Source organism: Neodiprion pinetum, chromosome 3, assembly GCF_021155775.2.
Source record: "Neodiprion pinetum isolate iyNeoPine1 chromosome 3, iyNeoPine1.2, whole genome shotgun sequence".
Taxonomy (NCBI): domain Eukaryota; kingdom Metazoa; phylum Arthropoda; class Insecta; order Hymenoptera; family Diprionidae; genus Neodiprion; species Neodiprion pinetum.
This window is the reverse complement of record NC_060234.1, coordinates 21,909,565-21,936,356: the sequence shown is the minus strand read 5'-3', so window position 1 is coordinate 21,936,356 and position 26,792 is coordinate 21,909,565. Positions and strand designations below refer to the sequence as shown.

The following is a 26,792-nucleotide window of genomic DNA, read 5'->3' as shown; positions in this document are numbered from 1 at the left end:
GTCAAATGCTTTTATTGTATACTTCTGCAGAGTTTTACTAATACACGAAGCACGGTGAGAAGAAAATTGAAATAAAAATTAAGTTTGATTCACTTTAATAATTACAAACTTGAAAGAAGTTACGGAAGATAAACCTAATTCTCTGCAATGATGCAAAGTATGTAAGAAAATAGTATTTTATTCTTAGGAGCAGTGCAGAAAGTTGGAATGATAACGCCATATTTATTTGCAAACGATTTGTATAAAATGTTTATTATTACTTTTTTATCTATTTTTCTTGTTTTCTTATTTTCTTTTTTTTTTGATTATTTATCGTTTTCAGTTCATTTCATTTCATTTTTGAATATAATTACGATCATGCTTGAGCAACTGTTGACTGCACAGCATTTATTTCATTTGTATTTACGTAATTATATAGAATATATTTGCTACTCTTCATTCATTTCGTCTATATATGAAAATATAAAATTATTTAGTCAATATACGCGTGTATGTATGTACAATTCAATAAATTAATAACGTTACATGATTGCAGGCTCGGTACATAAACGAGTAATACAAGATACCATACGCACGCTGTAAGGTACCCGCCCCCTTCCCTGCTAACAATTCATTGGAAAACAAGTTTTACTTCGACAATTTCTATTTTCTCCTTCTTTTCTTGTCCCTTCACCCCTACGAGTTTACTCACTAAAAACAAAATTAAAAAAAAAAAAATTTTGCTACGCAGGCGAAATAGCTAGGTGAATGGAAGTTGAGAAGTGTCAGAAGAAGAAAAGAAACAAAAGACACTTAAGAAAAACTATCGTTGACTGATAATAAAATTACTAGTTATACTTTACTACTTTCAATTGTACCCACATATTTTTAATCGGTGATCGCGTTTCATCAAAAATTTCCTACTTTTCAAAGCAATCTAAATTCTGATTGATGGTCAAAAAGAGTCATCAATAAGTAAAATTTATATCCTACTCTGCTGATTAAACAAAAACGCGGTGAAAGAAATCAAATTCATTTTCATTGAAGACAACTAATTCTGACTATTATTATTGCTATTGTTACTATTTACTCTCTCTCTCTCTTTAATTTTCTATCATTTTGTCTTTCCTATAGGTACTTAGTAGACAGGTCCTGTGTTCACTATCACAGCAGTGTTCAATTAAGAAGCAGCAGTATACAGACATATGTCTGTATATCCTACAAGTATGTATGTATGTATAATGTATATACATTAAAAGTTTAGAGCTTTGATGGAATCATTAATTAATTTGTTAATAATATTATTATTATCATTAACTTTGCTTTGTCTAAACGAATAAGATATCATTCATCATCAAGTTTCATTATTCATTGCGACTTTACCTAATGACTTTAGTAGTAAAAATAAACTCACTGGACCCATAGCTCCCCACCACTCCGGAGTATGGCGCTCGCAAAAGAAAAGTCCGAAAGTCCGCTCTGTATTTCACTTCCTAGATTAAATAACTTTGATCAATATCATCTTATACATGCATACGTATACACAATGCATTCATGTATATATGTATATTACAGTGGTTTTTATTTGGGGGTCGGAAAAATTTTTGTTGGGACGCCCCCCAGATCTATTCCAAATCATTCAAAAAAAGTCTGTGTAAAGTTTTAAGCCTCTATGACAACTGGATCACATGCCTCAAAGCTCCGAAAGGTTTAAATGTAAAATGCATCTAGTTTTTATAACCAGGTATTTCGTGTTTTATGACTTTGGTCTAAATTGAGGGACCGATTTGAAACTTGGCAGAGTTGTTGCTCATAATGATAGGAACAAACTCTGAAAATGCCACAATTTTATAATTATTGTTCCTTAATGTATAAACCTAATAAAAATGATGGTATTAAGCTTATATAACAAAAGTAATATATTATAAAATTATGATAAAATTTTTTAATTTTCAGGGTTTGTTTCTATCATTATATGCAACAGCACTGCCAAGTTTGAAATCGGTCCCTTAATTTATATCAAAGTCATACAAAACGATATACCTGGTTATAAAAACTACATGTATTTTATGTTTAAAACTTTCAGAGCTTAGAGACATGTGTTCCAATTGCCGTAGAGCCTTAAAACTTTACAGATGTTTTTTTAATGATTTGGAACAGATCTGGGAGCATAACCAAAGAAAATTTGTCCAACCGTCAAATAAGGACCACCGTAAAGTATATATGCAATGTATATGTACAATGTGTAGATATATATATACATACACACATACATATTTTTGGATGTATATATGTATGCGTTTAATATGCACAGCATGCATACGCTTTTCTTAGTCTTTCTGGTTTTTTGTTTTCACTTCCTTTCACTCACAAAGACTCCTTTCTTTCAATCTCTTCATACTTAGCTGAATATCAAATCTGCAGTATTTTTAATTTTTATCGTACATTGATTTTTTTCGGCTCCTTCTTTAGCTAAAAATTTACTTTTTGGTCATTCATTAACTTCCTATAGCAGCTCATCTGATTCCGATTTTGGCGACGCAACATGATCATTAACTTCGTTTTGATCGTCTCGGGATTCAGGCATAGCCTGGTTTTCAACACTTTCAATATTCACATTCACGTGTTCGTCCGCTGGGTCAAAGACTTTTTCCTCAGGTTCGTAAGAATCGATATGATCGTCAGGTGCATTAAAAGATTCGTTTAAGCCATCCATTTCTTCGTTCTTGGATTCTATGGCAAACTCATTTGCTGTTTCAGGAGATATGTGAACCACTTCTTGTTTGTCATTTTCTTTCTGGTTACTTGCAGAATGGCAGTGCTCCGGAGCGTCACACGTTTCCAAATTTTCAACTAACTCAGAACCATGTTCAGGCAAATCATCGAAGTCATTTAAATTCTCGTTGCTTGTTTCAAATATTTCCTCTAAAATCGGAGCTGAGGATGACGGTTGTTTCTCATGATCATTCTCTTCGCCGAATATTGATCTTTCCTCATTGAACGTATGATCCGCAGGTGGCGGGCTCACATTGCCCCATCTTGATTTTCTGCTCCTGTTACGACTCTCACGATCCTGAGACTTTGCTCTTCCCTCATTGTCCCTGTGACTCGTGTGATTTTCCTCCAGATCGCCAACGTCTCCACCATGTTCAACACCATTCTCCACCTCGTCTAATGGCCACGATCCTGGTGGACCGTTTTCTTGATTTCTCCAAGGACCATCAGGCCCTCCAGCTGGAGGACCGAGCGCTGCAAACGGTGGTCTAATATGTGGCCCTGGAGGACCACGCGGATCATCAAACGGTGGCCTGAAGAAAGAATCTGCTTCTCTAGGGTCGAACGGCGGCCCTCGAGGCCCGAAAGGTGGCCTCATACCAGGTCTCATACCCCTTGGACCCATACCCCGTGGGTGAAACATAGGAGGGCCTAGAATTACGTAATTCAGAGTAAGCGCTGGAGTTAAACTTTAGCTGGAGCATTCCTGACAGGTTTTTGATTTTACAAAAACAGGATAACCACTAATTTGACAAAATAAATTTCATAAAATTTTCTGGATTTCCGGAACTCAAAACGCAGTTTTTCTATGACATTTTCTTATCCTAGATAGCAAGTGTCCTAATTATTTTACACACTTTATTACCCCTACATTCGATGGAAATTTTATATCTTTCACTTTGTCTCTTGAAAAAAGGAAGCAATTAGTCATATCAAATTTGTCATAAAAAATTCGTTTCAACTTTGAACATAAAAAACTGATATTTCTATTTTTTCCGTGAACTGCAACTCAAATTCCCTGATAGGCGTTCCACAAAATGACCACATAATTAACAAAACAGGAAAATTTCATGGAGTTTTTTTTTTAGTATGTTATTAATTTTGGGAAAAATGATTTTCTCGTTTTTTTCCAGCGAAATTACTTTAAAGCAAATTCAGCAGGTTATAAAAGAAAGGACTTTGTGATATCTGTAAAATAGATCTATATGTAAATAACAGTAAAATTCAGTTGCATATTACGTTCAGAATTGATACCGTTTATAACACAAAAAATACTACATAGTTATATTAAAATACTATGCTTTGTGCACATAAGGAATGCAAGAATTTTTTTGTCATGAAACTTTCCTGTCGTGTTTTTCATACATTTGGCTTTCACAACTTTGTGGTGAAAAAAAAATAACGTTAGTGAAATAATTCTGTATAGTAATGTCGATATTTTTGCTGGAATAATATTTAGATGAAGTTTCGTCCGATCACACTTGATTATACGTATGTTCAAGTTGTGACCGATCAAACCTCTGCTCACAAACAAGTAGTTCATTCTGATTACCGGTCTTTATTTCACCACTCGCTGCAATTAGAATGAACCATTAGAGAATTTTCAGAAGTTAGTATCAGTGACAACTCGACTTTGCGATTAAGTTTGATTGATCCAAACTTCAGATACATGAGATAGTGACTATCAGTAACATTTTGTGAAACTGAAAAAGTAAATCGAATATCACTTTTGCTAACTTCAGTAGAAAGCTTTGTCATGATATGAAAGTTATTTCAGAACTACAGATTACCAGTTATGTTAACCCTGGTATTTTGTAGGGTTTGTAAAATTTTGCGATATTGAAAAATTTCAGCAAAGATTTCATAAGATTAATATTTTTCACAAAACATGCTTCTTTGAACTGATGATAACTTGAATTTCAAGGTGAGAAAGTAGATTAAAAACATGAACTCACCGTGACCACGTGGCGGCCCGATTCCAGGGCCTCTAGGACCGAAGCCATCAGGCCCCATGGGTCCACGGGGTCCCCTTGGCCCCATCATAGGTGGAGGTCCAAAGCCCGGATCCATGGGTCCTGGGAAAAAGTCTCTCCGCCTAGGATCGAAGTCCGGATGATCAGGATGACCTCTGGGATTGAAAGCGTCAGCCATTCTGGGATCAAAGCCAGCTTCGCGCTGCCTTATTTCGTATTCGTAGCGTTCTCTCTCATAATCATCCATTGGATGCCGGCCCCGCATATCAGGACGGTCAAAATCATCCCTAACGGGTCCCATTCTTGGGTTAAAATCATCAGCCCTCGGACCATTGGGCCCCATTCTATTGTCGAAGTCATCATTGAATCTTCCGACATGCATTCTCGGATCGGTAAAATCGTCGATCGGTCCCCGCGGCGGTCCGACCGGTCCCCTGCCCCCATAGCCCGGCCTGTCCCGGTCGCCAGGTCCACGCTGAGGAAAATCCCTAAGATCCTGCGATACGCCTCTGAAGTCGGGTCCCCTAGGTCCGAAGTCGGGTCTGTCCTGAGGTCCCAGGGGAAATTTGGGTAGATCCATTAAAGATGGGGGTAAATCGCCCGGTCTGCGACCACCGACGATGACATCATCGTAAGATCTATCGCCTCTGTCCCGATCGATTCTGTCGCTCCTGTTATTCCTGTCCATTCTGTCGTCAAGAGGCAGTGTGCCATCAGCCAACTGCCGTAGCCTGTCCGCTAGACTCGGTTTCACGTCCTTTTTTGAACCCCCGCCGTCCATTTCGTGAGTATTGTTTTGATTTGGCAGACCGCTAGGCACGTCTGACCTTATACTTTCCCGGCCGTCTCTATCTCCGCGATCTCTGCGCTCCTCTCTGTCCCTGTCACGCATCTCTCGACCATCTCGTCGTCTGTCGCGTCCCCTGTCTCTTCCCCGTCCGCGATCTCGTCTGGAATCAGCGCTCTCGTCTCGATCGCTTCTCTCGCGGTCTCCTCTGTCTCGTCTCTCTCTTTCCCGGTCTCGATCCCTATCTCTGTTCCTTTCGGCTCTCATTTCTCGGCCGAGACCATCATCTTCTAGTCTATTTTCGGTCAGATGGGCTTTTCCCATTGCCGCAAGAAGCTGGTCACTCAAATTCGGCTGCTTTTCTTTCGGCATGGTTATCGTATTCTGCGGTATTTCGTCCTCCATTTCCATCTCGACATCCATATCGTCCGAGTGATGTTGCTGCGACATTTGCATCTGCATCGGTGGCGGTGGACCGATACCGAACGGCTGTCTCAGCATTGGGAGATTTGCCAAATTTGCCTCTGATGTCGGAGGAGGCACTCCCATAGGCGGAACATTGTGCGGCATGCCTAAAACGATAGCAGAGTGCACAGATCAGTGGTTAATTCCGAATGTAAATATTCGAATTCAACATTTCACCACTTCCAAGCACAGGATTAAATTTCTATAAATATATTCTAAATTTCATAGAATGAACACAAAGTTAATTACCTGTGGCACTAGGTTTGTCAGAAGGTGCAGCAGGCGCAGGAAGCGGAATTTGAGCAAGGAGACCTACACCAACTCCAGCTCCAAAAGGTGAATTCACTGGAGGAGTCAGCATGGTTTGCATCATACCTGGGCCGATTAGTCCCTGCATATTTGGTGGAGGTACACCGATAGGTACGTTGGGCATCAGTCCATGCGTCATTTGAAGTCCCATGGGACCTATCATACCTGTTATTTGTATTTTGTTATTTGAATTAAATAGTCTAATTAGAAGCTGATTATATTCGGGCATTGTTGCTAGGGATAAAATTGCAATAATTTATTTGTCTGTAACTCTGTCAAGGCTTTGCTAACATAGGAAGTGAAATCTGAATTGCATTTCCAACTTCTAATGAAACTCAGATATCCTCATTACTCACGTGTTACACCAGTGATGGGAAAGCCTGGAGGCATCAGTTGAAGTTGAGAGTTTGGGGGGGCGAGCAAAGATGCACTGGTGGGCGGTCTAATGGGCGGTGGTTGACTGGTATCGACCATCTGCTGTTGCTGTTGCTGCTGCTGAGAGTTCTCGGCAGAGGACATTACATTAACAATACCATCTGTTAATGTGGGAATTGGTGTCCCCGCTACAGATGCAGTGGCAAGAGTTTGCTGCTGAAGGTGTAGCTGGTGCTGCAGCGTTTCTGCATTTGCCACAGCATGCTTCAGTTTACCTATAAAATGAACAATTTGGTATAACAGTGTTTTATAAGGAAATATACAAAAATCCTGCAACTATTCTTATACCTTTCAATCTGGGAGGCAGTGTATCTTCGTCTATCATACCACCTTCCTCCAATAATTCTAGATCCTGATCTGTTACATTGTTCAACTTATTCCACGGTATGTAACTGACGCCAAGCTCAACTTCCCAGTAATCTTTCCACTCCTTGCCTTTAACTCCTTTGCCTGGTGCCCAAGCAAGCTGTAAATGAAATGGTCAAAATTATTAAATTACAGTACATGGTACACTCAAGGATATATTTTTGTACCTAGAGTTTCAAAGATTGAGTGACTGTAAATTGTCTCACCGTTATAGCTTTTCCCTGCATTTTGTGACTTTTCAGCTTGGTAAGAGCTCGATAAGCATCTTGTCTCCTATTCATGCATATAAAAGCGCATCCTCTAGGCGATATTAGATCAATGCTAACTATGTCCCCCAGTTCTCCAAATGTATCTGAAAGTTCTTCCTGATGAACCAATTTCGACAAATGACCAACCCATAACGTTGTGCTGCAAACTGTGGGGGAAAAGAAAATATCAATAAATACCAAAACGTACATATGATAATAAAAAATGGTATCCAGATTAAATTATATCCATGAATGAGAAAATAAAAAAATTGAGCCATAACGTAGGAACTCCATCTTTTATTTGTTTTTGGCAGTGTTTAGAAGGAAACGAAACCAGGATAGGGGGAATTGTTTGGACAAAGCATGCGTATACGTAACTTTAACACACATACCGCTAAGCTTCTCTCTTACGATTGGTGGAAGGCCTCGTTTTCTCCGTTCTCTTTGTTTTTCCCGTTCTTCCTCAGACATTTTGTCTCGGCTATCATCGCGTTTTCGTTCACGATCTCTTTCTCTGGATCGTGACCTAAAAGAAAGATGCAGAATTGTCGTCAATAAGCCAACAAATGAAGGAACTCCGTAGGTGGCTGTTTCACATACCTCCTGCGCCTAGATCTACTCCTTGACCGAGATTTTCTGTCTTTATCCCTCTCACGATTCCGGTCTCTATCCCTGTGACGGGGAGATCTAGACCGACTACGTCGCCTATACCTGTCTGGTGAACCACTTTGTGACCTTATGTTGTCGCAATTTACTATCTCGACACTGCTACTGTCCCGTCTTGTTGGAGCGGAGCTATAAAATTGAAGAAAGGAGATTCCTATAGTAATAAATGATTAAATAATGTTTCCGCCAGATATTACAATGAAAAACATATATTGTATAGTGATTTTTTACCAGACAGAAGCATTATTGATTTCTATCTGTACGTAATGAAAAATCACGGATGTAGACATAATATGGCAAGTTTGTTTAAGGCACAGTGGCGGGATTTTCCACACATGACTAGATCGAACTTGCGCTCGTAAATTTTAGTGTAAAAGTTCTGACTTACTGGTAAGTCAATGGATGAATGAGACGAGTAACTACAGCTAATGTCATTTATTTACCTTGGAAAGTCCATGGAATCCTGCCTCTCATCAATCAAGGGACTTTTCACATTTTGAAGTGAGGACTGTGGAGTGACTCTCAGGCTCTGCGGAGGCTGGGAAGCATAAGGTAATGCCGGAGGATAACCTGGCGGTGGCTGACTCATGTCTTGTTGCATGAGCGCAGCATTCATGTTGATGTTTGCTACAGCATTATAAATTCCACTTTGCTGCGATGGCTTAAGAACATCGGAGGGCTTCAATTCACATTCGGAGGCAAACGGTAAACTCTGATAATGAAAAACAGAACATAACAGAAAATTAAATTTTTAAATCGTTGCATGGATTACCCGCTTTTCTGATACCTTTTTATATTATACGATAAGAAATATTGTCAAATATCAACTTTCAACCCTTCACTGACAATGTGAATTAATACTAACAGGAACTGTTTGTGCTAAGTGTTTATCAAATTCATCCTCTTGCTGTTTCATTTGTTGTAACTTGCGCCGTTTTTCCTCCATTTCGTGCTGCGTTGCAGTAGCATTGCCACTCTGCATAGTTTGCTGTAATGTCTGCAACTGTTTGAGGACCTGAAATATGAAAAATGCAATCAGCATTTATACATGTGTTGAGTCGTCGAGAGGAGAAACGAAACTCTGTTACACTCACCAAAAAACTAAAATATGGATCATGTGTTTTAATTTGTGTGAAGGAATAAGACCAAGCAGTAAGGATAGTTTGTTTCACAGTACTTTTCATCACCCCGCAAACCAATTCGCTAACTTAGAGGTAATATCAAGTATGATCAAAATATTTTGTCGTTAATATTTATTTTTTCCATAAAATAATTCATTCATCTTTCATAAAATTGAATCCTATTGCATTTAATTATTCATTTTATAGCAATTTGTATTATTCGTTCTATAAACGTCGAATGAACTGTGTTGGAGTCCTTCAAATTTAATGAATTTTTTGTCAATAGAAGCGTATGGTCAAACAAAACGACATAACAACTTTTAATACCCATCATCTGATTGTAAAGTCGTATAAATAGCAAATTTTTTTAATCCAACAGTTTCTGAGATCATCAAGGTAAAATTTCATTGAAATTAGAAAAAGTTACTTCCGACCAGAAGCCATATTTTTTTTTTATTGCCATAGGTGATGAAAAGTAAAAAGTGACGTGGATAGCGCAATTAACTGCTTGTACTGAGTTAAATAATCAACCATAAACACCTCGGGATTAGTAAGCAGAGTTCCCAATCCTTCGAGGCTCCCACCAGCTGGTCCTGAATTGTGTTGTCCCAAGTTCGACTGCATGGCTATAGGTGAACTACCCATGATCCCATCGTCATCTTCTTCTTCGTCGTAGTCGAAGTCGAGGAGTTTCTTATCAAATTTGACCAATGACTGGTTCTCATTAACAGTAGCTGCTTCCTGTTTTTTCAGTAACAGTTGCTGCAAGTGCTGAAGTTGAGCTAACAACGTGGCATCAACCTGATTAGTTCCGCCTTGACCCTGAATAAGACCAAACAATATTGTTAGGTATTCATTACCTTTTCACCAAAGTTATATAATATATTTTTTCCATCAATTTCTTTATTAACAACTCGGAATTTACTTGAATCATAACTAACCATCATTTTACTAGCATTTGCTATGTTCGCAGTTTCCATTTTAGTTTGCGCCAACCAGGCTGGATCAATAGACTTTGATGATGGGAACATCTTTTGGTCTTTAGGTGTGTTTTTGACTGCTGAAGGTGGTGTTTTTGTAACTGCGCTTATGGAGCTTAAATTACTAGCATTTGTAACATTGAGAGTGCCTGTAAAACATACAATTATACAATTAATTTCAAGATTTGTTTACAGTTTATCCAGTCAGTTTGGACATAAGGCTACATTGCAGAGAGTGACACTACATCAGAAATAAATTCAATGGTGAAAATATTAACGATCAAAATGATCGCCCAACAAAAGTGACATCACCCATGTTTCTTGTTCTAAACCAAACAGTCAAGCTGTACTCAGCATTAATAATAAATGTTTTTTATGTATTATGATAAGATAAAATCAATCATTCTGTCAAATGCATCAAGAACTCCCATGAACTATAACATCATACACAAAGCTATCATTTTATCTCTCACATTTTCAACCTAAGTAAAAATCTCGTCAATGTCATTTCCAGTCACATATACGATGATATTTAATAAGGCAACTACATTAATTTTTATAGATAAAAGACGACACCATGTGCTTCAACTACGATTTAACAGTTGTTGTAACCAAACGTGAAGTATATCAGATATAAAAAACACTAAATTAACATTCTATTTAATCAAATTGTGATATACCATTACTGTTAGGAGGCTGTTCCTTATGAATGGGGTGATTAGGGTCGGCAAGGTCAAAAAGCGGCTGAATAACTTCAGGTTGAAATACTGCGTTCTTCTGCCAGAGGTTCAGGACACGTATTACTTTACTTTTGTCCTCAGGTGGGCATTTCAGCAAATTAAGAAACGTCGTTTGCATATTTTTAGCAAACCTTGGAGCAAAAACATCCTTCTCAACCCCAAACTGGTGCCGCGACTGACGAACTATCGAATCAATGACGTACAGACCTGGGACTTTGTACTCCGGTTTGCACTGAAATTAAAAACATGTTAAATACATATACTATTAGTGTAAAAAATGGTCTAAGCCATAGGATATTATAATTCTTAGTTGTGAAAATAAGGCGGTCTTAAATTTTAACCCTTGATGGTACTGCGCTCAATACTCACTTTCTGTATGAATTTTTCTACACTCTGAACAACGTGCTTGTAAAACTTGATGGCCTTGATTGCACCTCGAGTAAGAGATGTCATCTTGGCCTTGGATATTGGTGGCTTAACATCGTACAACGACGAGAGCTGAAAGAACAAATCAAGGTGAAACGAAGAATGCTAAGGGATAAAAGTTGTATAAGAAACTGCTATGTTTCAGTGAGTTTGATTCATCGCTTGATTGATACAGGAGAGAAACAAAAGAAAAAACTGAAATAATCAATTTAAATGGAAAACTATTTCACTGATTCAAATCGTATTAATCCAAACAACAGGATAGAATGATTCCCCTTCGAAAATCGACGGTAAGATCATGATCGATCCGATGCAAGTAATCGTCAACAAGCGAGCAGCGAACCACGGCCGGGTACGAGTACTATATCGTAAAGGATTTTTGGCCCGAGGTTTTTACGACACGGTTTAGAGCTTGGAACGCTTGCATAAATTCGCTCGAAAAATGTAACAAGGTGGTTTGCTATTAATTAGTCGATCTCGACTCTTCGTGAATGGTGACCTCTAAATTTCGGCCTGGAGAGGCCAAACTAGCTTACCTCGGCGTTGAACGCCTTAACCGCATCCATTTCGTCTTGTCGTACGGCGAAACTGCCCTTCGGCGAAATAACCGTGAGCCCCGCGGACGGGTGCGACACTCCTCGTTCACACCACAAACGTCTACCGTATTAATAAACCTATTATATTAACGAAATAACTACATTTCTCGTCGTCGCGCACTTTCCGAGCTGGGCCATGCCATCCAAGAATCAAGATGGCCGCCTCCCCGCCGCCGCCGCTACCCGACATGCATCGCGACACATCACCACAGATATTTCCTATGTCCCATGACGTCCGTGATCACCACCGCCATGACGTCTCTGGCCTTGTAGCGTACTTCGCTCCTGTTCTCCGTCGGTAAGCTAGCTGCCTTTGGCTGTGCGATTTTCTCATGGTTACCACTTGTAATCCCGTGACCCCAGGGAGTCCTCAAAGTGCGCGGAGGCAAAGGGAAGAAGATAGTGGTAGAACCACGACAGAGCGCCGAAGGTTGTCAGTTCGCTTTGCGGCGAGCTTTTGGTCGAAAATGTGTCTCGGATTACTTTGTGTCGTCGAATCACGGATTACAAATGTTTAATATTTAAACAACCATCACGTTTGCGATAGTTTGTTCAACGAGTGAGTATCAGGAAGAAATCACCGTTCATGTCATTTGCTGACAATTGATGGGAATCATTTAAACAGGCCTGCAAACAATATCTCTCATACGGGCTGTCTTTCTTTCCTACGTTTTTGTACTTCTCTTTTTCTTTATGTCCATATTTTCTCGTTCCACCCCTTTCATTTTATCCGTGCACTTTTGTCAATATGAAAAACGCGGTATGGAGATGAAACAATATTTAATTTTTATTTAATTTAATATTTATCGTTGCAGATTTTATGTCAGGCTCTTTTGTGTAATATGTAGTGAGACGAGATCTCTCGGACTTATTGTTAAATCTGTTGGACATACATTATATGTATGTATAGGTATCTTCTATTGCACTCTCCACGCAATATTCATCACCCGTTTTTGAATTGTTATTATCATTATAATATCCCTTTAAGAATTATTGATTTCCTATTGTTTCAACCACGGGTGCACACACAAATGTATTCCAGTCGTACCTATTGCTTGCTACCAAGGCGCCATGCCGAAATACACATTTTCCATTCAAATCACTCGTACACACATACAAAAAGGCCTACGTGTGGTAATCTAGCGTCAATTCGTATGTTGAGAAAAAGAAGAGATAAAAATTACAACTGAATCGACCTGGAATCGCAGACACTTGTGTAATCATTGATAAACGATAAACAGAGAAGATTCGGTGACGAAAGAATTGAATGACAAATTTATATGTTTTCACAATGTAGTTCTAAGATTTGCGATTTTAAGTCTGGCAATTGTCTCTGATTAAAATTTTTTTACAATATATCCTCTCTTTCACAGGTTATCAAAAATAAAAAAAATAAAATGTGAGTGCTCTTCAATTCGGTGAATAAATTTCAAATACACCCCATAAATTGGTAAAGACTCACTTTGCCCAATATTACATTAACTGGACAATTAAATCAGTGCTAAAATGTTCGGGAGTGTAGTAACTGCATTGTCGCTGCGAAGATGTTTCTACTTATCAGCAATAGTTGTTATATTATCGACACTAATGGCAGCTGTAATAATAGTTAAGCTCTCACCCCTCGAGTCGGTTAAATGTCAACCACACATGGTAACTTCACCAGTCGAATGGAGCACATTGTCTAGTCAGGGTCAGGCGGGAGTTGGGGATTTGATAATAGCTGTACATGAAAACAGAAGCCGAATGCAGGAACTTAATGAAAAGAGTTATGGGGAGATGAGGCAGAAGATGGTGCAGAACAAAGTTGCCAGAATATCCAACAGAATGAGAAAGAAGATCATGCCACTGATAAACAGGAATTCATCCATCGATACCAACTACAATGTCCACATATTCTATTACCCGTGGTACAGATCTCTCGAGTTTGACAAGTCGTGGAAGCACTGGAATCACGACTACCTTCCCAACTGGAAGAAAAATGACAAGAGGGTATTTCCAGATGGAAAACATAAGCCTCCGGATGACATCGGTGCCAACTATTATCCCAGCTTAGGTTGCTACAGCTCTTGTGATCCTCAGGTATTTTGATTTCGGATTTAAACTTTCTATCATAGTTGGATATCTGCACACTAAACAGAACTTGACATGGAAGAGTGAAATCCTCTTCAGATCCCCTAAGCATCTAAATTTTTCTTAAATATTAAGGCTATTTATGTTTTTTGAAAAAAAACGGAAATGGAATATGAATCTCAACAGCAAATATTTATAGAGATACAGACTGATAAGAGTCAGAAAATATCCCACCAGTCAAATTAAATGAAGTCGATTTTTTTTTTCTTTTAAGACTGTGCTTATTGAATAGAAATTGGCCATCATATTCAGCGTCTTTCTAAATCAATGTAATTCTAAATCTTTGTACAGGTAATCGACTTACACATGAAACAGCTCAAAGAAACAGGGGTGGGAGTGGTAGTGGTTTCATGGATTCCTCCTAATGCCATAGATAGCACAGATTCCGTGATGTCGGATATACTAGATGCAGCTCATCGCTATAGCCTCAAGGTTGCTCCACACATTGAACCTTATGCAGGAAGAAATCCAATAAATTTGATCGAACATTTAAAGTACTTGTTCAGCGAGTATGGAAAGCATCCAGCACTGCACAGAATAAAAAGAGAAACAGAGTGAATATTTAACGAATAACAATATTGTGTTTCAAACTCGAAATTTAGGCAATGATTAACTGGCACTTTTTCTTTCTGGTTTGTCAGCGGAGCTGTTCTACCGGTAATGTACATTTATGACTCTTACGTCTTCCCATCGAACTCGTGGTGGGAACTCTTGTCTGATCGCGGAAACCTCACTCTTCGTGGCTCAGAAATTGATGCTGTATACATGGGGCTACTCGTAGACGCACAACACAAGAACCATATTAAAAAATCACACTTTGACGGATTCTATACCTATTTTGCAACAAATGGATTCAGCTTTGGAAGTTCGTGGAAAAATTGGAAAGATCTGAACAAGTTCGCCGAACAAAATGAACTCCTTTTCATACCCAGTGTTGGTCCTGGTTACATAGATACTCAGGTACTATACATGATATTGAATTTTAAAAAATCTAAGAACATTATTAGTTGAATTAAATTTTTTGAACATAATTTTCACTCTCAGGTACGACCGTGGAACGCTGATAATACGAGGCACAGACGTCATGGACAGTACTATGGCTATGCTTGGAGCAGTGCTCTGAACAGTGGGGCTACCACCGTGTCGATAACATCGTTCAACGAGTGGCATGAGGGCACACAAATTGAACCAGCCCGTCCTGCGAGCAACAAGGATTTTACATACCTAGATTATGAGCCTGAGGGCCCCAACTTATATCTGAATTTGACCAAGCTTTGGGTTGAACAGTTTACGAAAAAGTATAAAAATGCGAAGCCAAATGACTGAGGGGAAGTCAAGTAGTAAGAAACATTTCTAAACCGGTATAGGGTTACACAGCAATCTACAGAATCAGCATTCAGCTATGAAACATGTTTTACAAATTTCCAAGCTTAGTTTACACCAATTTCAAACATACCTATCTCTGCATAAAAATTTAGCCTTTTTTTACTTATGAAAAAAATATGTCATAACTTTTCAGAAGCAATACGTATGTCGGAATCTAGAGAAATTATGAAAAAATAATGCATCATCACTGAACATGTTCGACTTGTTGAATAAGCCTTAGTACAGTAGCAAAAGAAGAGGAGAAGTTGAATTTCATTTTGATGAAAAACTGAAATCAACAAATCGCAAAAATTTGTGACCAAAAATGAAACAATAATAGTAATGGTGTAAATGGCAACCAATTATGAATAGATTTTGACGCTAGATATCATTACGTCTGTGGATTAGTGATAGATGTCAATATGCTGTTGCTGCTGCATTGTGCGATATGCAAAGATTGCAGATGACTTTGATAAGTAGGTGTTTTGTACATGTATTATTATATAGACAATAATTACTCCCTGTCCTTTCTCTCACAGGGTATATTCTTCCTTTCTACTACCCTCTTATAGGTATTTAGAGATTAATAATATTCATGAGATACTATATTATCTAAGAAAAAAGAGAGAAAAAAAGCGACAAATTTATTGAAATTTTATTACGTTAATAAGTTTTCAAAACGAGATATTCAAAGTTACCGATATTTAAGATATGTTAATAAGAATTTCATACGAAGAGAATAATTTATCAATAAAAGATACATTACACATGCCTGTGTATGTATAGATAATATGAGAATGTAGGGAGGGTAAGCCGTAGTAATATTTTTTGCAGTTCCTTTTTTTTTTTTTTTTGTCAGCAAAATGTGACCTGTTAATAACTTTTTTGTATAAATGAAATGAAAGAATATTTACTCGATCTACTATGAATCGGTATGACAACTATAAAGGAAGATATGATGGATTATCAAAATTTGCATGCATGTACCTATGTCTTACATTCAAAATGAACAAAATGAATGAAAAAAATATATATTACAAGTATCTAAATTCTTTTCGTATACGTACGAATATATAAAAAATTTTCGATGTGTATGTACACTATACATGTACCGTACCGTCTTATTATGAATATCTTATGTGAGTGGTTCTACTACACTATATATATATATACTACTATATATATATATACTAATATCTGTCATATCACACATATCCCTAATTCGTGTATAAATTGAGAGAAAAGAAAGAATGGAATTTATAAAAATTTATGCAAGCGAAACGGAAAAGTGAAACTTGATTAATTAAGAAAATATAAATAGTTAGAATATTCGTTAGTTATATATTCAAAAATTATAATACACAATTCGTAAAATATTTAGCATTCAGAATAAATTATTTCTCCGAACCGTTTTTGTTATTTACCTTTCACTCATGACGTGAGTAGTCTTGTTTCTGGTCTCTTTGTGTATAAACACTACATCTGGATGAGAAATTACATTCGTATGTGCATACATCACATACGTTACTTCATTTAAAAAATCATTTTGTAGAAGTTAAAGGACGGTTCCTGAAACTGCATACTTAGTTTTATTTCCATTATTTTTTCCTTCATTTTTAAAATTCAATTTGAACAATTGCGATACAGTTCGAATTTCACAGCAAGCTATTTGATAATATATCGTGGTAATTAAATATATTGTTACTTTATCATCGTCTTTTTCGTACTTACAGTAATGTAACATCTGTTATATAAACAAATTAATGAATCACTTTCAATTCTAGTGATAATGATATTTAACAATGCAACGTACGTATCGTTTTAATTAAGTATTTTCGGCAAAAGACAACTAGAAATAAGGAACAAAATATACGGTTAGTATTTAGAAAATTCGAGCAAAGAAAACGCAAGTGAGGAAGTTTGTAACAATTTGGAAACCCTATTTTCCAGATTTCATATTTTATCTTATATATAAAATCTTTCTCAAAGGCACGCAAACTCTGTTAAATTGAGAAGATTTGAATGTCGTTGAAATTCAAAACCGCAGATATATAAATACATTTTGTGAGCCAAACAATAATCACACAATAATAAAAGCCAATTAAAAACCTGAAACCATAAAAATAATCAATGTCTACATACGATACTGTTTCTAATTTGGCAGAGTAATAACTACAATAAAAAAGACGAAAAGAGAGAAGGAGAGCAAGAGAGTGTAATAGTTTGGGCAATACTAGTTCGTAATTCAAGTTAGAATGAAATTAGATGCTAAATCTTCGAATTCAACACGTGGTATAAAGCACACCAAAATATAACGATGTTTTCCATTCAATTACTTTCATACCAATCATTTTCTTTTTTACTATATTAATTACTTTGCAGTTATTTATGTATGTACATGCAATTCATCACGTTTGAATATAATTACATATATTTATAAAGAATTTTTGAAAAAAATAAACTCTCGATAAATACACAAACTGATACAAACAGAGAAACTTCAATATACGAAGATAGCTGCAAGACAATAGTTACGCCTTAAATACTAAATTATCCCTAATAATCCTTGTTCATAATTTTTTAAATCGTGAGTGAAACCCAGTTTATATATTTATGTATATCTAGTTCATGTTTTTGACAAATTTGGAGCTGAGAAATGATAGGTTTCACCGGAATATTTATAACTTAACTTGGGCGAAATATTAGAATATTTCGGGTGATTAAAAATTTTCACGAATTAAGAAAATCAATGAAAATTATTTGCAGTGTGTACCCATTTCAGCATGCAACGAAAGACTATCAAGTTTAAATCATCGAGGCTGATAAAACTTTACTGTAAAATTATACTAGTAAGTATACTAGATATGACCAAAACTGTAAATGATGATATAAATGAACACCTGTCAATATAGGTATATGTATATTCAAATCAATCTTTGTTCACTTATAATTCTACGTGTTACAATAACTTACAATTGACTCCTATTTTAACTTAACACTAATCTACAGTATGAGACGTCGAATGAATTATATGCAATGTGGTACCCTGACTCTGTCATAGAAAAATCAGTTACAGTTGACGAGATACTAATTTGTAAGTATTGAATAGAATCAAATAGAATTATACACAAAAATATGTCTTGACGAAATGGAGTTAATTGAGTAAAAAATATATTACGTACTAATGATACTATTAATTGAAGATTCCATGTGTCATAACGTGGTGTTTTTTTAATTTAAGGGAATTGCAGAGTGAACAATAGCCTCGGGAATATTTTAGTGACATTCACAATGCTCCGATATCTCGTAAAATGCCAATCAATGGACCGCTATACCAGCAACTACCAACGAATTGAAGATTCGTCCTCATGGATTCCGACTAGATAATAAACATTTCTCTCTAAGATTCAAAATACTCATTGAGGACGATATTCGAGAGCAAAAGATAATGAAATCATGAGGAGGTGGGCAATATTATCAATTCCAGAAGAAAAGTAAAACACTCTTCAATGGAATGCGGTGGGCTATCACTAATAGCGCAAAGTACTAGGATTTTTATCAATTTTGTTGGTAGTTTCGTTTTGTGGGTTGCGACGTAGAAAATTGGAGATGGCGTAACAATAATTGTGGCACCTGAAAACATGTTTGCGAATCGTTACCCTCTGATCGAGGATCATTGCAGATACCGAATTATTGTAATCGCGATTTTCGGCAGTCATATTGATATCTGGGCTTGGCTAGCCACGGCTACATTACAATTTGTAGATGTATTATTAAATAATCTCATGTTCGCAAAACTTTACTTAACCATCAAAAATCCTTGTACGTTTACAATAAACTTATCGAAATTATCCCTAAACCTCAGCCTTTGAGGTCGTTCCGTATCGAGTTCTATGCAAGCTGTCAATTGCACAAAAGCTGCAGTCAGCCGCTCTGCTATCCGTGGGTCTGTTTGTGCAGCCAAAAAACTTTGTACCAGCTGTTGATACTGTTCTTGATAACAACAGATCAAGTAGTACAGCGGTATGCTCGTACTTGAAATAAGGTCAGAATTTATTTGGCGAGACAGTATAAGATTCATGAGCAACTGAAAACGAAAGAAGAACGAAATCAAATTTATAGAATAAAGTTTGTAATTATCACATTTTTGAACAGTATCTCGTATCAAATTTCACATTGACTCACATTCATAAAAGGCGCCATCAGCTGGTTTTTTGGTCGGCCTTTTCTTCCCTCAGTATAAATATGCTTTGCTAATACTTGTATTATGTCACAACACAATATGGTAATCTCATGACCAAATGAGAAAAGACCCAGTTCAACGGAAGCTAGTAATTGACTTAGCAACTCAACTGGGAGGTCGAACACTTTTTCTGGATGGATTTCACAAACAAACGTGATCATTTTAAAGTACCTGAAATAAAAACATAATCTGTTTGTTGCAATTAAATACTCACAAAGAAGCTTTAATTACTCAATATCACATCATTCGCTGGAAGGCAGGTGTTGTTTCAGCTTTGCCGTGAAAAGAGTGTTATTTCGACTTTGATTTGAGAAAGATGATGCTGAACGAACTATTTTTTTTCACAATTTTTAGTCAACAAGACGTGCAGGAAATACGAATTATTAGTTTAATTAATTTAATTCTTCGACTAATTCATTCGATGAAATCATTGAAATGTTCGTATGATATCACATACGATTTAGAATGTTGTAGCAAATTAGTAAACTTGATTTGGTATCATGAATAATATAAAGATTGATATTAAATGATATAAATAATAATATAAACAAATCAACTAATTTGCTACAACATTCTAAATCGTATGTGATATTATACGAACATTTCAATGATTACATCATATAAATAAGTCAAAGAATAAGAATTGAATTAATACACAAAATAAAAATAAATACTTATTTGAAAGCGATTTTTTTCATGTAATTAAACTAATAACTTATATTTCCTGCGCATGTTGCCAACTGAAAAATATGAAAAAAAATCGTTTGTGGAACATCACCTTTTTCCAAACAAAGCCAAAGCGAAACGTTTTTCACGATAAAGCTGAAACAGCACCTTTTTCATGGTGAAGCCCGAACAACATCTTCTTCCTCCCAGCCTATGACATAAGATATCAAATAATCCTTGTGAACTTGGGTCAAATGGATGAAATTATTTCAATGACATCATTTTATACTTACTCCAGGCAAAGGGAAGGAAACTTCAGTAAATCCATTGTCATTAAAGGCATAATGATATTCAATCCGAATAAGAATACGTTAACAGGTGACACATTCTGTTCTGGATTACCCGCTGGCTCTGTATGACTGCAGTCGATTATTTCCTTAGTTAATAAATTGGTGAGAAGTTGCATAAGTAATAGAATATCTTGAAAAGTGTCTTCCTCAGCCGTATTCTCTACAGTCGTTCGATTCGTATTGCAACGAGCATATGTTTGAATAGTACGCAAGCATATCTCGTAAATTCGTATGCTGTCTCCCTAGAATTAGTGAAATATCTTGAAAAAAGTAAACGGTGATCGAAACGTTATTGTGACAAGAAAAAATAAATAAATAAATGACAGTGCGTTCTGCAGTTGTAGAAAGTGTAGAATGAAAACGATAATTTTAATAAGTTGCTGGAGCTCGTACCTGGGGTAGGTAGCATAACATTCGTCGAGTGCATTCACAAAATAATTCTAATATTAGCTGAACAATTTCTTGATAGTTATGGTACAATGACAAGAGATTGGGAAGCTCGTTCAAAACGGGCGTTATACGTTCAAATACGCCTTCCGCAACTGGCCCTTGAACTCCTTGAGTAACTCCTGGAAATGAACCACAATAATACAAAATCTGACGTAGTTCGCATATACAGCTTGGTACTTCAGCCTAAGGTGACATTTGTTGACAAATGAGTAAACAAAAAACATTTTTAATTTTGATTGTTAAAATAGCATGTCTCATTGTGATAAAAAAATTTGAATGAACTTAGAACGCGATAAGACAATAACTACACGCAATAATCATACCAACGAATGATTCAAGAACGTCGATAATCCCCAGCCTGATTTGTTCTTGGTGATAGGTCTGAGCAAAATTACTGCTACCAGTAAGCTGTTTAAATCGTTCATCCAAAGGTTGCAAGGTTTGAGCCCAATACTGCTGTTTAGATGATGGATCTTGAACGGCCGTTCCAATTTGTACTAAAGTTCGCATCAGTCCGCGCTTAGCTGCCTGTGGTAGATCGAAACGATCTTTTGTCGCCAAATTAACCAAGTTGCACAAACGGCCTGACTTCAATACACAGTCACTTCTGTAAATCAAATTACCAGTCAAAGTAACAAAATCGGTAGAAATAACAATGCCTATAAAACTGTAGGGTTAGTGTTGAGATATCAACGTACTTTACTTGTGATTCAACTAGCGTAATGAGAAGCCGCATGGTTTCTTTTATCAAATTTGGTTCTCCTTTGAAGACGTTAATATTGCACTCAATTTTCTCTAGTAAAAAACTAACTGTCCATAGCGCGCCAGGTGTATCGGCACCAAATGCCTGTAAGATGGTAGTACTAATCTCCGAATAGAAGCTCTCAATTGGTAGGAGATAGCTCAATGACCACCTGTGCAAGAACCACACAATACTGCTGCTCAATTCCGGGCTCAACATATTCGTCAGATTGGCTGAAATCGCGATTTTCTCCAATTGACAGAGCCGAAATACGGCCGATATCAATCTAATGACATGATCTGCTGATTGTTCTGCTCCATCAATATCAGACAGACTATTTTGAGGGGAGGCCAAGAGTCTCATCGTCGTTTCTACGTTTACTTGACCTTGCTGGGTCTGAAACCGAAAGATCAAATTGGTATTTCTGCATTAAAGTAAATCGAAACGTGAGTCGAACATGATTTTCACAATAGTTTTCTAAGATCTCCAAGTTTCTTATACATACTTAAAGAGGTGGTATATGTTTATAATTACATAATCACCTGATCCATGCTGTATCTCATTATCTCAGATGGTACCAGAGCAACTTCACCTTCAGAATCCATGCACAAAACATGACCAGCTAAAAGCACAAGCCAGTGTATGTCCTCGTAGAGTGCTTCTACAAGTGACGAGCTCGATATACTCATGGGCTGCGACTGATCTGCCATTCTATTCAGTTGACCACTAAGTCTGTTTGTTCTATCCTCAAGGAGACGTGCTAAAAGGGGTAAGGAATGACCAGGAACTTGCCGGCCGAAATTTCCTGCGAAGAATTTAAATTGAAAAATTAATCGAATGAATGACATTGGCACAATGCAATGAGGCAATGACGCAATGATGCACTGATGCACCAATGCACTTACCAATGGTCTGCAATTGTTCCTTGAACTTATCTCTGTCGTTTTCTTCAGTTGCATCTATTTCTTCGTCATTGAGCTCTTTGCCTCCAGCACCTCTGTTGCCATCCGGCGGAGCCAGGTGGCAACTCAAATAAGTATTAAATATCTGGGCTGAACTTTGCTTGCAAAATTCTGACGGAAACAATTGTGCCTCAGACAAAACTATAATCCAAGCTTCCAGCAAGTGTTCAAAGGCTTCCATATACAGACAGTCATCAGCACACATCTTTAATAATTGAAAATTTGTTAGATATAAAAAACAAAATAAGCTATTGAAAATTATGAAACACTTACAGATTCCTCCTGCGCAGCTCCTTCTGCAAACAAGCAAGTCAGACGAGTCATCTGTTCCATGAATGACCTGAGGATGTCTTCAGGTAATGAGGTTAAGGTTGCTCTGAAGAAGGTTATTACTTTTCTAACCATGTTAGATATTCCTATCGCTTCTTGGTCTATAACGTCAATATTCGACACGAGTTTCAAGAAGCTTTGTAGATAGGATGTTAGATATTGTGTCTCTACTTCCCCAGACTCAATCACTAGCCCGTTTAATGTTGCCAACTGTACCAAACAGTTTCTTGCGTGATGAGCCAGCTGTGGATTGGTACGAACTTTCCAGTAGAGAGTGAAGAAGAGATCGAGAACATTAGGATCAAGGATTACATCTCTCCACATGGGACCAAGTCGGAGGGCAGGACTGCTGTCGGACTCGTAGGCAGATTCAAATACACCAATTAATCTTTTGGGCAGTGTGTTTGAATTAAGGAAAATTTTTTTACCAAGATGACACAAAATTACAGAGTCATATGAAAAGGATATAGTGTGGTGATACGTATCCCCATACTAAGACGCCTTCAATTATAGAAAGCAGGTGTTTTATCAGAGGCAGTAGAGCCTCTTGAATTTCTTCTTTGGTCAGCTCTCCCAGGGCCCCAAAACAGAACTTGAAAATCCTTTTCAAATCTGAGATTTCAAATTGCTTCTTAGCCTTAAAATGAACCTCCCAGGCCAATCCTACATCTGAAGATTTAACAGTTGTTGCATACTCCTGCATTAAAGCTGATATTATGCTGCATCCTAACAGTTGCTGAAATTACCAAGGTAACTGTCAAGTGGAAATAATTGTTTCTTAAATTCGAGAAGAAAGATGTTTTCAGTTTTTGAAAATTGGAATTTTATGCCAATTTAAAAGATTATCAATCAGCTTATTATTACTGCCCATTTCACGATTGATTAATAACAAAAGAAATTAGTTACCCTGCGTAAATCACCAGTCATGATAAGTCCCTCAACTTCATTTAGTATCTGGCCACGATCTCGTCCCAAGTCTTCAACACTGCCCCTTTTTACCATAATAGCAATGACCTGAAGTATTCTCTCCCTGACAAAGGGAGCCAACTGAGGTTTGCTTATAATATAATGCAACAGGTACTGTCTTAGTGACCTGATATCCTCATCCTGCATCATTACCCATTCTCTGATTAGGGCAGACTTAATCAACCCTGCTGATTCAAATAGTACGTAATCGACAGAGCTTCGTTCAAGGATCTCTCGGCAGAGCTGATATGGAGATTTAGTTTTACGAAAGTTAAGAAACACCGTCTCTGCTGACTGTCGTTGCTGGCCTGTGATGAGATTCGGTGGAGCCTGAGGTGGGGATTGAAGAATAAAAATAAGACACACAAATAAAGGAGGAAACCTGTAGTCAGCATATAAAAATACATTATTTGGGGTCTACAATCACGCAGATGAAGAAGCCATAACGCAAATATGCATACGTACTATCCCATTAATATCATGATGAAATTCGAGATCTAGTCGAAAGCCAAGAATGTTGCCTCACAACGTGAGATCGGTAACAAAATCTCGAGCATCGTTTATGATATAAATAAACTAAATCTACGGTTGGTTGCGACAACATAACCTCGACGTCACGAGATTTTACGCTACCGTAACCCAGAGCAACGACTTCTACCAATCGAGACCCTCAGAATTAACGTTTATTTTTATTACTATGCTTCTGTACAATTCTATCATTTATAACAATAACCGTTATATTACCAAAATAACTTGTGCAGCGGCCTCCAGTTCTGCCAGTACTTGATCCGCCATTTTGGTAAATAAAGCTTACGATTTCTCTGTGGTCAAGGGATGTCTTCAAGCAGCGACATAAGTCGTTTAGAATCACGTTTAGAATTAATCCGCAGAGATCGCTACATTACCTGACAAGAGAAGACCTTAGAGCATGTACAATACAGTATGCTCAAGCAGAAGACCGTGGCCTGGTCGATGCTGTTGGAATTCGCAGCGTACACAAAGGTCGGCCAATAAGATTCGACATTCACGGCGTATTATAGGGCGGTTCGGTCGGTAAGAAGAGATGCTTTATCTTTATTCCATAAGCCAAATAGAAGAAAGCAACATATTTCTAACAGCTGTCAATCGACATTGTCGGTACTGTAGAATGGGTACTGAACAACTGATCACGTGGATGTCAGTAAATCGCTATTGAATTTTTCAGGTACACCGACCCCCGTAAAATTATGATGAAAACATGGCTCTCTGCCACGAATGCTACTATGGAGTAAAACTGGAGTGCGTTCGGTATTTTAATATTCTGTGAGTAAAAACGTCTTTGGAAACTTCGCTCCATAGGTGAAAATTTGTTTTAGAGAGAGATGAAACAGTAAATCTATCAGCTGTAACAATTAATGCGGGTTTAAAAGAGAAGATTTTGGATCACATGAGTACAGGTTAAGTTAGGCCCTAGTTAGAACTTCAATTCAAACATTCCGTTGTTTCACCTGATTATCTACGCAAGTACCTAAGTTACCGAAACTCGACAGCAACATGGGGCTTGTTACTAACTGATGGCATAGCAAAAATACGTGTGTCGTGAGGAGACGTAGCCTTAAGAATTAGTCGATCGCCTGAAATCTGAATTATTCCAGCATTAACTCGCGTCGTGATGGTGATTAACAATATCACACTGATGGCTGTAATGATGATCGTTCAACCCCGTTTTTGATAGCGCAGAATTTTTGATTATAGCTCTCAAGAAATTCCGAATTCTGAATACTTGGAAGACAGATAATTTCTGGTTTGGCCTGCAGATAATCTGCCTATTCAATCAGGTAGATGAAGAAGAGTTCAGATTTCTCATTAATTCGTTAAGAATTAAGGTTTCATCGAAATAGCGAAACACGAGTCTCAATAAACCCAACGTATATAATCTACTGCGATTAGCTACATCTGATATTGTATTTGTGTATCAGGTAATTTTCTTCATCCAATCTTTGACTAAATTGCCAGAAAATCGCAGTTCACGCAGCCCTTCGTGGATCGCCAAATTCCGCTAATGAAATATGCGTATGATGGCACAATGCAGTCCTGCACCCACACATTATATATTAATGCAAATAGCGTTCCAGTCCGTGATTGTTCAATCACCTTGCGCGGAGTATAAAGCTACCATTGACGGTATGTAATTAATGTAATAGATTATGGAGTTTAGGTAACGAATGTTTAGAGCTGATGCGGAAGTCAATGTTTGATTGTGCAAGATTAAAATTCAGCGGCAAAGCGTCGTAAAATCTGACGAAAGTTGAATCTCTGTGAAGAGTTTCCCAATTCCACGTATCTCGCCGCGTTGGCGACTGGATGTGCCATCACCGTGATAATTTCCCATCAATAGTTGCACAACAATCGTACAGGTGCGAATCGAAAGGCTTGCAAGATGGCGACGTTATGCATAATTCGACAAAACCTCCGACGATGGCTGGGCCAGGGCGTCGTGGATGATTAATCGGACCATTCGGCCGAGCATAAAGACATGTTATACAGCCGGTATACCCATCAACTACAACCTAAACGCGGCGGCGAAGGACGTACGCTCTCGTGTTGTTGGCCGCAGCATCATCGAGCGTAGTGACCTTGTGGCATTTGGTACCTGGCTGTGCCAGTCAGCGAGAATCGGCGCGAGGCGCACACGCCGGTATTTTGTGCCGCGCAGCACGGCGAGCCGCACACAACCGAAGGA

At 37.6% G+C, this 26,792-nt stretch overlaps 3 protein-coding genes across 6 annotated transcripts; 1 reads left to right on the top strand and 2 right to left on the bottom strand.

Moving 5' to 3' along the window:
* Nucleotides 1-249: 249 nt before the first annotated feature.
* Nucleotides 250-12,051, bottom strand: Isha (Insulator su(Hw) mRNA adaptor). 2 transcript variants are annotated; one of them, XM_046615595.2, is made up of 15 exons: nt 11,807-12,051; nt 11,214-11,342; nt 10,785-11,076; nt 10,066-10,253; nt 9,665-9,946; nt 8,869-9,018; nt 8,447-8,715; nt 7,938-8,132; nt 7,730-7,863; nt 7,296-7,504; nt 7,012-7,189; nt 6,645-6,938; nt 6,229-6,444; nt 4,710-6,086; nt 250-3,405 (listed from the first exon to the last, which is right to left on the bottom strand). In XM_046615595.2, exons 1-15 carry the CDS (start codon nt 11,834-11,836, stop codon nt 2,486-2,488), a joined length of 4,863 nt encoding a protein of 1,620 aa, XP_046471551.1. In that variant the 5' UTR covers nt 11,837-12,051; the 3' UTR covers nt 250-2,485. The 2 variants fall into 2 exon arrangements, with proteins under 2 accessions (XP_046471551.1, XP_046471550.1); XM_046615594.2 differs by having other exon boundaries at nt 6,229-6,453; nt 11,807-12,050.
* A 179-nt stretch (nt 12,052-12,230) lies between these two features.
* LOC124213887 (glycoprotein endo-alpha-1,2-mannosidase) lies at nt 12,231-16,768 on the top strand. Of its 2 annotated transcripts, none has more exons than XM_046615609.2 (5): nt 12,231-12,425; nt 13,240-13,945; nt 14,288-14,550; nt 14,638-14,956; nt 15,041-16,768. In XM_046615609.2, exons 2-5 carry the CDS (start codon nt 13,373-13,375, stop codon nt 15,320-15,322), a joined length of 1,437 nt encoding a protein of 478 aa, XP_046471565.1. In that variant the 5' UTR covers nt 12,231-12,425; nt 13,240-13,372; the 3' UTR covers nt 15,323-16,768. The 2 variants fall into 2 exon arrangements, with proteins under 2 accessions (XP_046471565.1, XP_068990817.1); XM_069134716.1 differs by lacking the exon at nt 12,231-12,425 and adding an exon at nt 12,474-12,491.
* LOC124213883 (exportin-4) lies at nt 16,676-25,067 on the bottom strand. 2 transcript variants are annotated; one of them, XM_069134715.1, is made up of 12 exons: nt 24,815-25,067; nt 24,011-24,400; nt 23,575-23,840; nt 23,048-23,504; nt 22,718-22,979; nt 22,355-22,617; nt 21,769-22,208; nt 21,394-21,677; nt 21,014-21,189; nt 20,564-20,862; nt 19,547-19,775; nt 16,676-19,448 (listed from the first exon to the last, which is right to left on the bottom strand). In XM_069134715.1, exons 1-12 carry the CDS (start codon nt 24,863-24,865, stop codon nt 19,161-19,163), a joined length of 3,405 nt encoding a protein of 1,134 aa, XP_068990816.1. In that variant the 5' UTR covers nt 24,866-25,067; the 3' UTR covers nt 16,676-19,160. The 2 variants fall into 2 exon arrangements, with proteins under 2 accessions (XP_068990816.1, XP_046471553.1); XM_046615597.2 differs by lacking the exon at nt 24,815-25,067 and adding an exon at nt 24,536-24,751 and having other exon boundaries at nt 23,048-23,502; nt 23,573-23,840.
* Nucleotides 25,068-26,792: the final 1,725 nt, after the last annotated feature.

Excerpts from the sequence above, each read along its gene's own strand:
- LOC124213887 (XM_046615609.2), top strand. The coding sequence starts at position 13,373 with ATGTTCGGGAGTGTAGTAACTGCATTGTCGCTGCGAAGATGTTTCTAC. Across the intron at positions 13,946-14,287 it reads ACAGCTCTTGTGATCCTCAG|GTAATCGACTTACACATGAA; the intron begins GTATTTTGATTT and ends ATCTTTGTACAG. Across the intron at positions 14,957-15,040 it reads CTGGTTACATAGATACTCAG|GTACGACCGTGGAACGCTGA; the intron begins GTACTATACATG and ends TTTCACTCTCAG.
- Isha (XM_046615594.2), bottom strand. The coding sequence starts at position 11,836 with ATGGATGCGGTTAAGGCGTTCAACGCCGAG. Across the intron at positions 10,254-10,784 it reads ACAGCCTCCTAACAGTAATG|GCACTCTCAATGTTACAAAT; the intron begins GTATATCACAAT and ends TATGTTTTACAG. Across the intron at positions 6,087-6,228 it reads TGACAAACCTAGTGCCACAG|GCATGCCGCACAATGTTCCG; the intron begins GTAATTAACTTT and ends CTATCGTTTTAG.
- LOC124213883 (XM_069134715.1), bottom strand. The coding sequence starts at position 24,865 with ATGGCGGATCAAGTACTGGCAGAACTGGAGGCCGCTGCACAAGTTATT. Across the intron at positions 22,980-23,047 it reads GAGCTGCGCAGGAGGAATCT|ATGTGTGCTGATGACTGTCT; the intron begins GTAAGTGTTTCA and ends CAATTATTAAAG. Across the intron at positions 21,678-21,768 it reads CTAGTTGAATCACAAGTAAA|AAGTGACTGTGTATTGAAGT; the intron begins GTACGTTGATAT and ends TTTGATTTACAG.